This window comes from Pogoniulus pusillus, chromosome 4 (genome assembly GCF_015220805.1).
Source record: "Pogoniulus pusillus isolate bPogPus1 chromosome 4, bPogPus1.pri, whole genome shotgun sequence".
Taxonomy (NCBI): domain Eukaryota; kingdom Metazoa; phylum Chordata; class Aves; order Piciformes; family Lybiidae; genus Pogoniulus; species Pogoniulus pusillus.
In genome coordinates this window covers 2,581,378-2,596,747 of record NC_087267.1, presented here as the reverse complement: position 1 = coordinate 2,596,747, position 15,370 = coordinate 2,581,378, and the positions used below count along the sequence as shown (strand labels likewise).

The 15,370-nt window shown below is 41.9% G+C and overlaps 1 protein-coding gene across 9 annotated transcripts in view; it reads left to right on the top strand.

Moving 5' to 3' along the window:
- The window catches only part of NAV3 (neuron navigator 3), a 505,349-nt gene that overhangs the window by 333,299 nt on the left and 156,680 nt on the right, over nt 1-15,370 (top strand). For all 9 annotated transcript variants that reach the window (XM_064141974.1, XM_064141975.1, XM_064141978.1 and 6 more), the window contains exons 5-6: nt 4,085-4,157; nt 7,383-7,560. In XM_064141974.1, coding sequence (XP_063998044.1) covers nt 4,085-4,157; nt 7,383-7,560 — 251 coding nt within the window. The remainder of the gene's footprint in view (nt 1-4,084; nt 4,158-7,382; nt 7,561-15,370) is intronic.

Here is a 15,370-nt window from a genome sequence, read left to right as displayed (position 1 = left end):
CATTCACCTCTTTTGCTGAGTGAGCTTTCTGCATGCAGCCCATTCCTGATGTGCTCAGAGAAGTGCTGAAGCTCAGCAGAGGTGGCAGCGCCAGGGCCCTGCATCCTGAGTGGAAAAGGAGGTGAGGAAGCAACAGAACTTCCTATTTTAGGTGCAGCCAACTTGCAGCTGACTTTTGTGGGTCATGTCTCTATACTGTACAAAATTACCTAGTTAATTGGGCTGTTTTTCGTGTTGTGAAGCTGCATTTAAGAAACTGACTTCTACAGTTACTGTGCTGGGCCAAAAAGTTAGAGTTACTTGGTTAATTTCAGGGTGGTTGTTGCAAATTCACTGCTGTGCAAGTTGGGGACCAAACTGAGTTATGAAAGCTTTATGGTAAACCCCAATTTTGGAGTAACTCTAGTTCATGTAAACTGCAGAGTCTGTGCTTGGATTTTACTTGACTCAGAGGATAGATTCTTTATCATTCCCTTTAAATGGTGACATGTCCTTGAGAATGAGTGCTTGAAAAAGACTTTAAGAAGTTATTTTCCCTGATTATTTGGAATTTATTGTGCTTAAAAAGTGCATCTCTGAACATTTTGCAGGTGCTTCTAAGTTTGAGTACTACCTGTGAATCAAAAGAGTCTGTGGAGCTCTTAATATGTATTTGTAGGATCAGTAGCAAGAAGTGTATTTATTTTTCTTTTAGCTAATATCCATAGCAAAAAAAATGTATTTCTATTTCTTTTAGCTAATATCCATAGCAAAAAGTGTCTTCCTTTTTCTTTTAGCTCGTATCAATAGCAAAAAAAGTGTATTTCCATTTCTTTTACCTATTATCTATAGCAAACAGTGTCTTCCTTTTTCTTTTAGCTAGTATCAATAGCAAAAAAGTGTATTTCTATTTATTTTACCTCATATCTATACCAAAAAGCATCTTCCTTTTTCTTTTAGCTAGTATCAACAGCCAAAAAAAAGTGTATTTTTATTTCTTCTAAATAATATCCTTAGAAAAAAAGTGTATTTCCATTTCTTTTACCTAATATCTATAGCAAAAAGTGTCTTCCTTTTTCTTTTAGCTAATATCAATAGCAAAAAAAGTGTATTTCTATTTCTTCTAGATAATACCCATAGGGAAAAAAGTGTATTTCCATTTCTTTTACCTAATATCTATGGCAAAAAGTGTCTTCCTTTTTCTTTTAGCTAATATCAACAGCAAAAAAAGTGTATTTCTATTTCTTCCAGATAATATCCATAGAAAAAATTGTATTTACATTTCTTTCAGCTAATATCTATAGCAAAAAAGTGTCTTCCTTTTTCTTTTAACTAATATCAATAGCAAAAAAAGTGTATTTCTTCTAGATAATATCCATAGAAAAAAAAGTGTATTTCCATTTCTTTTACCTAATATCTATAGCAAAAAAGTATCTTCCTTTTTCTTTTAGCTAATATCAACAGGAAAAAAAGTGTATTTCTATTTCTTCCAGATAATATCCATAGAAAAAAAAGTGTATTTCCATTTCTTTCAGCTAATATCTATTACAAAAAGTGTATTTTTTTCTTTTAGCTAATATCAATAGCAAAAAAGTGTATCTCTATTTCTTTTAGATAACATACATAGAAAAAAGTGTATTTGCATTTCTTTCAGCTAATATCTATAACAAAAGGTGTCTTCCTTTTTCTTTTAGCTAATATCAACAGCAAAAAAAGTGTATTTTTATTTCTTCTAGATTATATCCATAGGAAAAAAAAGTGTATTTCCATTTCTTTCAGTTAATATATATATCAAAATGTGTCTTCCTTTTTCTTTTAGCTAATATCAATAGCAAAAACAGTGTATATGTATTTCTTTTAACTAATATCCATAGAAAAAAGTGTATTTCCATTTCTTTTACCTAATATCTATAGCAAAAAGTGTCTTCCTTTGTCTTTTAGCTAATATCAATGGCAAAAAAGTATATTTTTATTTCTTCTAGATAATATCCACAGGGGAAAAAGTGCATTTCCCTTTCTTTCAGCTAATATCTATAGCAAAATGTGTCTTCCTTTTTTCTTTTAGCTAATATCAACAGCAAAAAAAGTTTATTTCTATTTCCTTTAGATAATATTCATAGAAAAAAGTGTATTTCCATTTCTTTTACCTAATATCTATAGCAAAAAGTAGCTTCCTTTTTCTTTTAGCTAGTATCAACAGCAAAAAAAGTGTATTTCTATTTCTTCCAGATAATACCCATAGAAAAAAGTGTGTTTCCATTTCTTTTACCTAACATCTACTGCAAAATGTGTCTTCCTTTTTCTTTTGGCTAATATCCATAGCAAAAAAAAAGTGTATTTCTATTTATTTTAGCTACTCTCCATAGAAAAAAGTGCATTTCCATTGCTTTTACTTAATATCTGTAGCAAAAAGTGTCTCCTTTTTCTTTTGGCTAATACCAACAGCAAAAAAAGTGTATTTCTATGTCTGAGAATAGCAGCAGAACTACAGTCATAGGCAGATCACAATAATAAAGAGCCCCTCCTAGGCCAGACAAGATACTGCCAGGGATCAAGTAGCTTTTATTCAAAGAAAAAAAAAAGATCCTCCAGTTTTGCTGTTTGAAAGCTGTTGATATGTGTGAACACTCACATCAAATTAACTGCATGGACTTGTTCTACCACAGGATTATTTCCACTGTTGAGTATGCCTTTCTGTTTTTTTCCTGGTGTTCTTCAATGAAAATAGGTATCTAAATGCATTGTTAGACATTTGATTTTATTTGTGTGGTCCTAATGGCCTTGAAAATATCCATCATCTTGAAAAATGTATTTTAGGGTCAAGCCTGTTGAAGGTATTTCATATGGGATGCTTTTTTTTTCTGTTTTCACAGCAACTTCTTTCTGTCCAAATCTGTTAGTCAAAAGACTTCATATGTATGGCTGTGTTTTTTCTTCATTGATCTTGAGAGGGCTGAGGGAATCAGCTGAGGATGGTGAATCAAGAGAGCTTTTTGGAACATTCTGGCTCCCTGATCTATTGAAACACTCATGAGAGAAGTCAAATTAATCCTGTGCTTCAGAGGCAGAAATTTTATGCTTATATTGCTTTTTATTTTTATAAGGGATGAGATTGAACAAAGCCAAGTGCAGGGTTCTGCACTTTGGCCACAACAACCCCAAGCAGTGCTACAGACTGGGGACAGAGTGGCTGAGAGCAGCCAGGCAGAGAGGGCCCTGGGGGTGCTGGTAGATAGGAGCTGAACGTGAGCCAGCACCATGCAGGAGAGCCAATGGCATCCTGGCCTGGATCAGGAAGAGTGTGGCCAGCAGGACAAGGGAGGTTATTCCCTGGAGATCTTCAAGAAAAGCCTGCATGAGGCATTTAGTGCCATGGTCTGGTTGATTGGCTAGGTCTGGGTGCTAGGTTGGACTGGATGAGCTTGGAGGTCTCTTCCAAACTGGTTGATTCTATGATTAATCTACATTTAGGCTTTGTCATCTTCTCTTATCTGTTTGGTAAGTGCAGATTACTTGTAAAGCATCAGCAGAAGTCAGCAATGTGTCCTTCACTAAGCAAGCACTCTTACAAGAAGTATGACATTAAATTAATTAGAACTGTTTAGCATATGTTTAGAAGGGGAAAAAAATAGAGAGTAAAGTGCAGCTGTTAGATCATTTTTACAGAACTCTGCATAATCCCAAAGACATAACTTTGCTAACACATTCGTTGGAGGCTTTTGCTTACATTTTTAGTTCACTTAGTCACCCACATCTCCAGACATATGCTCAGTGTCTGATCCTCTGTAGATGCTTTCATTGCTGCTTGTTTGCAGCATGTGAAATCCAGTTTTATGTTAAGTAGGTGGGTTGCTGATTTGCCAGCATGCCATTCTGGATCAGGCATTTATGAATTGTTTTTAAGCACCAAAGTGGACAATGAAAGCTTTATATCAATCCCCCAATTAGCAGCAATCATTCTTGCTAAACTTTGGTAAAGAGCTGCAGTATGCAATGAATGTAAAGTATTCATTCCTGAGCTCTTTCCTTTTTTTTCCCCTTCCTTTTTCACTTGCACTTCTACATTTTGTCAAATAGTCTTATGCTGCTTCTCTTCATATTGCAGATTGAGAATGTTGATGTCTGCCTTAGCTTCCTGGCAGCCAGAGGCGTAAATGTCCAGGGTCTTTCTGCAGAAGGTAAGAGAAACAAATCATCAGAACAAATAATGAGTTTTGATTTTTTTTTTTTGTTTTGTTCAAATGAAAACTAATTTTCTTAATACAAATTATTTTCACCTAAATACCAAACTCCAATTGTCTTGGAGACCATGCAGATACAGAATAGTGATAGAAAAGGAGGGAGAGATTTAGATTTCCTGTTCATTTTCCCTTGAAATTGAGCAAAGCCTGAGAAAATGTTTTAAAATAAGATTTTTTTCCCCCCCAATACTCTTAATCTTTTCATGTTGTCTCCACAACATTGGATATGTGCAGGATTCCCATGTGTACTTTTAAATTCATTCGTACACGGGATCTAGAACAACAGCAATGAGAGTCCTGCTCAGCTAAGTAAACCAAGACAGACAAATTGTTTAAGCACATTCATTATTAATAGCAATGCTGTCAGGAGGAGCTTTAAAACTATTGGGTTTGCTGTCATCTGTTAAGTGGAAGAGCAAATGGTCTTACTGCTGATGTTATAGCCTTTTCTGCTGTATTGTTCACTTCATGGGACTGCCTAATACTGAAGTGGAAGAGCAAATGGTCTTACTGCTTATCTTCAGCCTTTTCTGCTGTATTGTTCACTTCATGGGACTGCCTAATGCTGAAGTGGAAGAGTAAATGGTCTTACTGCTTGTCCTCAGCCTTTTCTGCTGTATTGTTCACTTCATGGGACTGCCTAATGCTGAAGTGGAAGAGCAAATGGTCTTACTGCTTATCTTCAGCCTTTTCTGCTGTATTGTTCACTTCATGGGACTGTCTAATGCTGAAATGGAAGAGTAAATGGTCTTACTGCTTGTCCTCAGCCTTTTCTGCTGTATTATTCACTTCATGGGACTGCTAAATGCTGAAGTGGAAGAGTAAATGATCTTACTGCTAAATTGTAGCCTTTTCTGCTATATTATTCCCTTCATGGGACTGCCAAATGCTGAAACAACTAAGTAGATAAATGTATTAAATCAAACCCATTAAGATGCCAGCTGTCTTCACCTGTAGGTAAGATTTGCCTTACTAGTGTAAAATTAAGTCAGTTGGATGCTTTGTCTTGCAAATTAATAAAATGTGTACAAGTATTTGTCCTGTAAGTAATGAAGCACTTCTGCAAGGTGCTCTACACCTCTGACTTCCAAGGCAATAGGTATTAACAATACTGAACTCTGTGTTTTTATTTTCCTTAGCACAACTAAAAGCTAGAAGGAAAAAATATTTTTTTTTCAGAGATGGTAAAAAAAAACAACCCAAAAAAAAAGGTATGAGTGGGATTTAAGAAAGGATTTTTTCCCCTGAGCCTTAAGGGATGCATAAGAATAAATAATCTGGTGTTACATGCAGAAAGCACTTCAGAACAGCTTAAAGATGAGTAGATTTGTCTTTTGCTTGGGAACTTGTAAAGCTCATTTTAAAAACACTTTTTCTGTGCTACTTGATAATGGTCTTCCTTGAAACCAGCAAGACTACCAAGGTGCTTGTTCCTAAAAAGGCATTTAGTCCTGAGAAGGTTCTTCTGTGTATCCCTTGTGGTGGATCCAAGGTCCTGCAGCATCAGCCCATGGAAGATGAGTAAGCAGGGACACTCAGAACAAATTACCACTTTGCAAGATGTGTTCCAGCGTCCCAGATTGTGTTTGCCTTTGAACATGAATTGAAAGTACAAGGGCTGGGGTGTTTCCTGGTCACTTTCTGTGTCTGTTAGCATTTCTCTTCATCCTATTGAAGGAAAATTAGTGTGGATTAGAGCATGTGAATGCAACAAGTTGTTGTTAATAAAGTCTCTTTCAAAAATCACCTAAGAAAGGCTGGGTGCACACACATAGAGTTCAGTATTTCTGTTTGCACAGAAGGGAGAGAAATTACAAGACTAAAGGCCTAATGAAAACCTTTCAAGAGAAGTTCAGTACCAAAACAAAAATAATAATGATTAGGCTATGAGCAGACCTAAGTGCTGCTGGTAATTTCATTGAAGCCTCCTGAGCCAGCAGTCTGCCCAGGTGGCCAATAGGACAAGGGAGGTTATTCTCCCCTGTTGTGCTCAGCACTGAGTGCTGTGTCCAATTCTGGGCTCCTCAATTCAAGAGAGATGCTGAGATACTGGAATGTATCCAGCCAAGGGCAATGAAGCTGATGAGGAGCCTGGAGCAGAGGAGGCTGAGGGAGCTGGGGGTGTGCAGCCTGCAGCAGAGGAGGCTCAGGGCAGACCTCATGATGCTGTCTACAACTACCAAAGGGAGGTTGTAGCCAGGTGGGGTTGGTCTCTTCTCCCAGGCAACCAGCAACTAGACAAGGGGAAACAGTCTCAAGTTGTGCCAGGGGAGGTCTAGGCTGGATGTTAGAGGAAGTTGTTGGCAGAGAGAGTGATTGGCATTGGAATGGGCTGCCCAGGGAGGTGGTGGAGTTGCTGTCCCTGGAGGTGTTGAAGCAAAGCCTGGCTGAGGCACTTAGTGCCATGGTCTGGTTGGTTGGCTGGGGCTGGGTGCTAGGTTGGCCTGGATGATCTTGGAGGTCTCTTCCAACCTGGTTGATTCCATGAGGGAAAAATTAAGAGATATAAGGTGGAAACAAGTATGTGCAGAAATGTTTTAGTCAAAAGTTGTACAGGGTTAACTCTCCTGGGGGAGTGATCTTGAGCCTGACCCCAGGTGGTCTTGATCCCTCCCCAGGGGTGGGTCTGAACACTACCAGGTGATGGTAGTTAGCTCACTCCCCCCTTCCTGTCTAAGATCCATAAAAGCAGGGGGACTGCCTGTTTGTTCTTTTTCTCTCCCCTGCCTTCCTGCTCATCAGAAATCACCATTCCTGTTTCCTGCTGCTCTTTGTGTCACCATGTGGCCATCACCCACGAGGCAGACAAAACCCATTGCCATCAAATCTGATTGTATATTTACATATTTTGTATCTTGTTTCCCCTTCCCTATATCTTTGTAACTTCCCTACCTCAAATACCTTTTATTTATTGTTAAACTTTTCTTCTTTTGACTTTCAAATAGCAGTGAGTTTATTTGTTTGGCTCTACATACCTTTCCTCTCTCTACATCTATTTCCTTCTCTTTTGGGACAGAAGGGGGAAGAGGGAAAGGCATCCTATAAATTGTTATTGGTTCTATTAACTGTGTTTGAGTCTTTGGGAAATTTAAACTGAGACAAAAGTGAGGTCTCAAACCACAGTGTTTTCACTTCTTTTTCTTTTCTTCTTCCTTAAAACAGAAATAAGGAATGGAAATTTGAAAGCCATCTTGGGGCTGTTTTTCAGTCTGTCTCGGTACAAACAGCAGCAACATCATCAGCAACAGTACTACCAATCCTTGGTGGAACTACAACAGCAAGTCCCTTCACCTCCAGCTGAAATTGGCCAGTCCAAAACACACCAAGATATGCAGTCAAGGTAGGCTAAGAAGTTAATTTTCACAGGTGCAAAAGCATTTTGTCTGTACTGGGAATACAGTTCTGTACAGGAAGATGAGGCTGTTTGCAAAAGCCTGGCTGGTTTTAATTGGTTGGTTGGCTTAGGGGTTTTTGTTTGGTTTAAAGCTATTTAAGCAATGGATATAGTGAGACAGTATCTGATGTGCTTGTCTGGTGCTAACCTTGCATAGCTTGGAAGTCAAGTTAGAGTGAGAGCAAAAAATGTCCCAAATGATATTTTGTTTAAGATTTGAATTACTTTTAAGGCATTTTATTTACTTTACTGCTGGCTTTGCTGTCTTGTGCACAGTAAGAGACAGCACACGATGAGGGTAATGTTGTGTTTACTTCCCCATTTCCCTCATATCCCTGGATCCACATCTGAAGGCACAGTTTCAAATACCTATCAAAACATGAGGGGAAAAGGCACAATTAATCTTTTTGTTCGTTATGAGCTCTTGGCATCCCTACATATTCTGCCTTCGAGCATTTAGTTGCCTTGGAATGGTTTTTGAAAGAGTGTAGAAGTGGCCTCCACCTGTTTTGTCAAGTGGTCAGTTTGCAATTTAGGTTTTGTGAGGCAAAGCACTCAGAAGAATCCTGAATTGCTGGATAAAATTACTTTCAGTCTGAGGCTGAAAACATACTTTGAGGAGATAGTTGTTTACTGGCCATGATAATAGAATCCTTTTTAAACACAAATATCTGTTTCATTTGGTAAGAGTATTAACAATGCTAAGAGTATTAACAATGCATACTTCATAGGGGAAGCTAAACCATTGACCTGTAGGACCACTGTAAAATGTAGCTTAATGAAAAGGTTTTTATATCACTGTGCTGGGTTTAATGCTTGCCTGACTCCTGATTGCTTCTTTGAATTCTTTTGCATATTTACTTAATTGTATGTCTAGAAGATAAGTCAATGACCTAGGATGGGTTAGAATATGGTAAGTCAATGACATAGGATGAGTTAAAAGTACCAGACTGCAATAACAAAATTTTGCTTCTGGACTCCATTCCTACCTAAAATAGGTAGGGAATACCTATATGAAGTACCTTTTGTATTTACATAACAAACATGTTTGATATGGGCAGAGGAATTGAGTGCACCCTCAGCAAGTTAGCAGATGACACCAAGCTGTGTGCCACAGTCGACTTGCTGGAGGGCAGGGATGCCATCCAGAGGGACCTGGAAAGGCTGGAGAGGTGAGTCCAGGCCAACCTTAGGACATTCAACAAGGCCAAGTGTAAGGTCCTGCACTGGGTCGGTGCAATACCAGGCACAGATACAGACTGGGTGGGGAATGGCTGAAGAGTATCCCTGAGGAAAGGAACCTGGGGGTCTGGGGTGATGAAAAGCTCAACATGAGCTGACAGTGTGCACGTGCAGCCCAGACAGCAACTGTGTCTTGGGCTGCATCAGGAGAAGTGTGGCCAGCAGGACAAGGGAGGTGGTTCCCCACCTTTACTCTGCTCTTGTCAGACCCCACCTGGAGTACTGTGTACAATTCTGGAGTGCCCAACACAAGAGGTACATGGAAGTGTTGGAGTGAGTCCAGAGGAGGGCTACGAATATGTTCAGACTGCTGGAGCAGCTCTGCTATGAGGACAGGCTGAGAGAGTTGGGGCTTTTCAGTCTGGAGAAGAGAAGGATTTGAGGAGACCTTGCAGTGGCCTTCCAGTATCTGAAGGGGGCTACAGGAGGGTTGGGGAGGGACTATTGATAAGGTCTTGTAATGACAAGATGAGGGGTGATGGGTTTAAACTGGAAGAGGGGAGATTTAGACCAGATGTTAGGAGGAAGTTCTTTGCAGTGAGGGTGGTGAGACCCTGGCACAGGTTGCCCAGGGAGGTTGTGGCTGCTTCCTTCCTGGAAATGCTCAAGGCCAGTTTGGATGAGGCCTTGAGCAACCTGCTCTAGTGGGAGGTGTCCCTGCCTATGGCACGGGGTTGGAGCTGGATAATCCTTGAGGTCTCTTCCAACCTAGACCATTCTATGATTCTGTTTCTCCTAAAGCTGAGAAAACTTTTCACGCTTCAGCTGAGTGAAAATCTCTGCTTCAAAGCTAGGAATGATGTGAAAATATATCTATAGGAAAATGTTGCTGATGGCTTTTTGGTTACCTCATTTGCTAAGAGAAATCAATATGCACTTGTGTTTGCCTTGGGCATTGCAATGTGAAGTGCACTTTTTTATCTCAGCTACTGCAAATCAATGTATTTGAATGCTTTCTCCATGAAGGTTACTATTAAAATGTAATCTAGGGGACTGTGGTATGATCCTAGAAGACTTTGATCACTAAATATTACAGTATCACCAAGGTTGGAAGAGACCTCACAGATCATCAAGTCCAACCCTTTACCACAGAGCTCAAGGCCAGACCATGGCACCAAGTGCCACGTCCAGTCCTGCCTTGAACAGCTCCAGGGACGGCGACTCCACCACCTCCCCGGGCAGCCCATTCCAGTGTCCAATGACTCTCTCAGTGAAGAACTTTCTCCTCACCTCCAGCCTAAATTTCCCCTGGCACAACTTGAGGCTGTGTCCTCTTGTTCTGGTGCTGGCCACCTGAGAGAAGAGAGCAACCTCCTCCTGGCCACAACCACCCCTCAGGTAGTTGTAGACAGCAATAAGGTCTGCCCTGAGCCTCCTCTTCTCCAGGCTAACCAATCCCAGCTCCCTCAGCCTCTCCTCGTAGGGCTGTGCTCCAGGCCCCTCCCCAGCCTTGCTGCCCTGCTCTGGACACCTTCCAGCACCTCAACATCTTTCTTAAATCGAGGAGCCCAGAACTGGACACAGCACTCAAGGTGTAGCCTGAGCAATGCTGAGCACAGGGGCAGAAGAACCTTCCTTGTCCTGCTGCCCACACTGCTCCTGATGCTAGCCAGGATGCCATTGGCTCTGCTGCCCACCTGGGCACACTGCTGGCTCATCTTCAGCTACTATCTACCAGCACCCCCAGGTCCCTCTCTGCCTGGCTGCTCTCAGCCACTCTGTCCCCAGCCTGTAGCACTGCTTTTGGTTATTGTGGCTGAAGTGTAGAACCCTGCACTTAGCCTTGTTAAATCTCATCCCCTTGGCCTCTGTCCACCCATCCAGCATGCCAAGGTCCCTCTCTTCCAACCTGGTTGATTCTGTGATTATCATTTCCTACCACAAGGTATTAAAAACCTCTTAAAATTGTTTAGATTAGTGGAAAATAGGAAGTGATAATGTGAAAGAAGAGAGCGATTTCAGATGTGATTTGTGATTTCTTTTACCCTAAAATTTCCTACGTTCTCATGTGACTAACTGTGGGAATTGAATGCTTCAAAATGTGAGATAGGCACTGGACTCTTTGCCACGGTAGGAATTTGTTACAACTTTGAGACTGAGTTAAGAAAATACAGTGCTGGTGGCCTTGTTTATATCTGTCAGTGCAGGGAGACGACAACAATGGTTACATTATATTTTTATGCTTTGCTTTGCTGGTGGATTCCATTATCACAGCAATACATCTGAACTTTCTGCAGTGATGATCTTTCAACCACCCAGATGCTAAAAGAAAACACATGTGGATGAAAGAAGTTGTGTCTCATTTGTGGATTAGGCAGTGAGTGGTTTCAGTAAGCTGTCAGCAGAATTCCCCAAGACGGACAAGCTGTTTTATCACGTACGGGAACGATGAGCACAGCTTGAGGTCCAGATGGGTTTGGTTAAATATGTTATATTAAAAGAGCACCCTGCTTTTGCTGGGCATATAAACAAAGGTAGCTGATTTCTACAGGCAGTTGCACATATAACTACTGCAAGGAACTGAGTTTCCTGTTGCCTCCTGCTTGGAGTACCGGGGAAAAACAATGAAATACATTTGGACTTGCAGCTTGTAGCCAGGTGGGGGGTGGCCTCTTCTCCCAGGCAACCAGCAATAGAACAAGGGGACACAGTCTCAAGTTGTGCCAGGGTAGGTATAGGCTGGATGTTAGGAGGAAGTTCTTCCCAGAGAGAGTGATTTCCCATTGGAATGGGCTGCCCAGGGAGGTGGTGGAGGCACCGTCCCTGGGGGTCTACAAGAAAAGCCTGGATGAGGCACTTAGTGCCATGGTCTGGTTGACTGGCTAGGGCTGGGTGCTAGGTTGGACTGGATGATCTTGGAGGTCTCTTCCAACCTGGTCGATTCTATGATTCTTGTGGTGTGTGAAATACAGGAGTACAAATGCAGTGGTTAGGGTTATAAATTCAGATGCTGGAATGCTGGCAGTCTCTAAACCAGTCTTGGTCTTTGCTTGGTTGGTTTAGATCTTTATTATGTTAACATTCTCCACCATGTGCATTGCACTAGCAGAGCTAAAAAATGGAATGTGTACAGAATTCAGTATTTTCTTGGCTCATGGAAAGGAAAGTGACAAACCAAATCTCTTCTCTCTCCTTGCCTCTTTGCCATTGCTAGTCACTTGGTTTTAGTGAAGGCAGAAATGGTTTTAGTGAAGGCAGAAATGGTTTTAGTGAAGGCAGAAATGGTTTTAGTGAAGGCAGAAATGGTTTTAGTGAAGGCAGAAATGTAGGTAGATCTTGCTTTTCCCACTACAGAATCACTATCTACTGGCTGTGAAGAGGGGAAAATTAGAAACAAGTCTGTTTCTTCTTTTTCTTCTTCACTTTCTAGTAAGGATCTAAGTAAACCAACTGTTAGTGTGATCTGCTGTATTTATATACTCCTGGGAGATAATGCAGGATCAACTGCTTAATGTGCTTGCACCAGGATCTTCAGCAGCTGACTCTCAGTTGGACCTTAGGGATTTAATATTACTTTAAGTGAGCTGTCAGTCTGTCTCCAAAATCAGCTTTGGCCCTATTTTGTTCCACTCCTTGAAGGCACAATTCATGGTTTGCAAGAAAAGGAGCTTAAGAAAGAAAGGTCTTCATTGTTCTGAGCTCCAAGTGACTGAAGTATATAGTATCTCTGCCTGCAATTAAATCAGTTCCCTATGTACCCAAGCAAATAGATTATATTCAATAATGAGTTGCATAAACTGGGGATTTGTTTCTGTGATAAGCACTATACAGATCATTGGGAAGAGTGGATCTTCTTGCACAGAGCTATGAAAATAATTGGCATGATTGATAAACTGTCATTACATAGAATCATAGAATGGGTTAGGTTGGAAGGGACCTCAAAGATCATCCAGTTCCAACCCCTTGCCATAGGCAAGGACACCTCCCGCAAGAACAAATCATTCAAGGCCTGTTCCAGTGTCTCATCACTCTCATTGTAAAGAACTTCTTCCTAACATCCAATTTAAATCTCCCCTCTGCCAGTTTAAATCCATTACTCCTCCTCCGGTCATTACAAGACCTTGTAAACAGTCCTTCCCTAGCCCTCCTGTAGGCTCCCTTCAGATACAGGAAGGCCACTACAAGGTCTCCTTGAAGACTTCTCCAGGCTGTGGAGCTCCAGCTCTTATAGCCTGTCCTCATAGCAGAGCTGCCTCAGCCCTCTGAGCATCTTTGTAGCCTCCTCTGGAGTCTCTCCGAGTCTTCCATGTACTTCTTGTGTTGAGGACTCCAGAACATGTCATGACAGAATTTAAGGGGAAATGTTCCAATCAAGAAGTGTAGCATTTCACAGTATGTTAGGGGTTGGGAGGAGCCTCCAGAGATCACTGACTCCAACCCCCTGCCAAAGCAGGATCACCCAGGATAGTACACACAGGGATGCATCCAGGCAGGTTTTGAAAGTTTCCAGAGAAGGAGACTCCACAAGCTCTCTAGGCAGCCTGCTCCAGTGTTCTGTCACCCTCACCATACAGAGGTGTCTCCTCATGTTGAGGTGGAACCTCCTGTGTTGTACCTATTGTTCCATGCCCTATCACTGGGCACCACTGAAAAGAGCCTGGCACCTTCATCTTGCCACCCACCCCTCAGATATTTATAGACTTATCTTGGTTCTAGTTCAGATTTCCCAGAGACTCAAAATATAGCTAACAGAACCAATACAATAATGGGATGCCTTCCCCTCTAGCCCCCCTTTTGGAAAGAAGGGAATTAGATGTAAAACACCACACCCAAATAAATAGCCTGGCTTCCATTTGGAAGTTAAAATAAAAATGGATAAGTAAAAGGTATTTCATAGAATCAGCCAGGATGGAAGAGACCTCCTAAATCATCCACTTCAACCTATCGCCCAGCTCTGTCCAATCAGCTAGACCATGGCCCTGCGTGCCTCATGGTGAAGTTTCCTACTGCTGGCTGTAAGGAGAAAGTCACCACAACAAATTGTCCCAAACAAGAGGCGTGTTGTGTGGTGCCAGTGTGGCACAGAGCCACAGAGGAGCCTTAGAGCTATTTCCTGAACAGCCAGAAAATCAACAGCAGTGTTGCTGCCTAATAACGCCGGTAAAAATATCACATCCTCCCCTCTGCACATGCCAGTAGGAACTGGGTAGTTACCCTTGTGCTATAACTGCACTTTATAACATCAGCAGCAAGTTAAAGATCAAGCATGCCAGTAAGGTAGAAAGGCTTTGATGAGGTGCTACAGCCCTCTTTGCCCTTTGTCTCACGGATCACGTAGCTGGCATTTGAAAACCAGCAAGTGACTCAACTTTATAGGGAAGTGACTGTGATGGAACATGATCCTTTTGATCTTTCAGAAGACTTAATCAAAAGTAGATGATGTTCAGGGTGATGCTGCATTGGTTACTTCCTGAAGGAGGAGGTTGACATATTTCCAGGTTGATTCATGCTCTGTGGCCTGGTTTGCAGGAGCTCCATCCTTCAGCTTTGCACGGTACACACATTTTCAGGGAGCTGCTGCTTTCCTGGTATATCATGTTACTTCTTTAATAGCACAAAAAGCTTTCTGGGAGTTTAGTCCAGTGGCAAGCAGTCACATCCTTTCCTTTCTATCTTATCCTGGCTGCAACTACATACCCTCCATCAGTTTCCTGTCTCAGTGGAATGTGCTCTTCAGCACCCTGCTGCGACCAGCTGTGCTGCACGGCCACATGGCACTGCACAGAGTGCTGGTTCTTGGAGCCACTGGGGCTGCAGAACATCTGTGTTGTTCCCCATCAGCACCTCAGGGGCAGGCCCACCTCTTGCAGATCTGCAGCTCCTTCCTGAATATTACTGCAGCTACCTCTGCTTAGCTACCTTTCTGGGCTGTTTCAGCAACAGACATTACCCATTCTCACCATGTCCTATTTGCTGTGTTGGCTAATGTTGCCCTGGTATGCAAGAGAAAAGATGGAGGCTTGATTTCCCCCTGGAAGCCAGTTTGAAGAGTCCAGCTCTTTCTTAGGGATTTGAGATTAAATATATTCATATCATCTTACCTCCTTTGAAAAGGATTTGCTTAACCAGGAGCAGCTGGTTCCTCTTCCCCTATTCCTTGGATAGAAAGGGAGAGCTAACCATGATGCCAGAAGTCAGAATGCTGGTCCAGGTCCAGTGCTGCAACTGCTTCAAGGGTTGCAAGAGAGGGCTGTAACTTCAAGAGCAGTGGGGTGTCCTGACAGCTCTGCAGTCGTGGTTGTCTCCTCCATAGATCTTACTCCCATTTCCAGCCAGTGCCATGTGGTTGGGATTTTTAGGTGACTGCTGTAGCTTCTCTGAAGTCACATCTTTAACCATCTCAGGGAAGACTGCCTGGAGAAGAGGAGGCTCAGGGCAGACCTCATTGCTGTCTACGACTACCTGAAGGAGGGCTGTAGCCAGGTGGGATTGATCTCTTCTGCCAAGCAACCAGCAACAGAACAAGGGGACACAGTCTCAAGTTGTGCTGAGGGAGGTCTAGGTTGGATGTTAG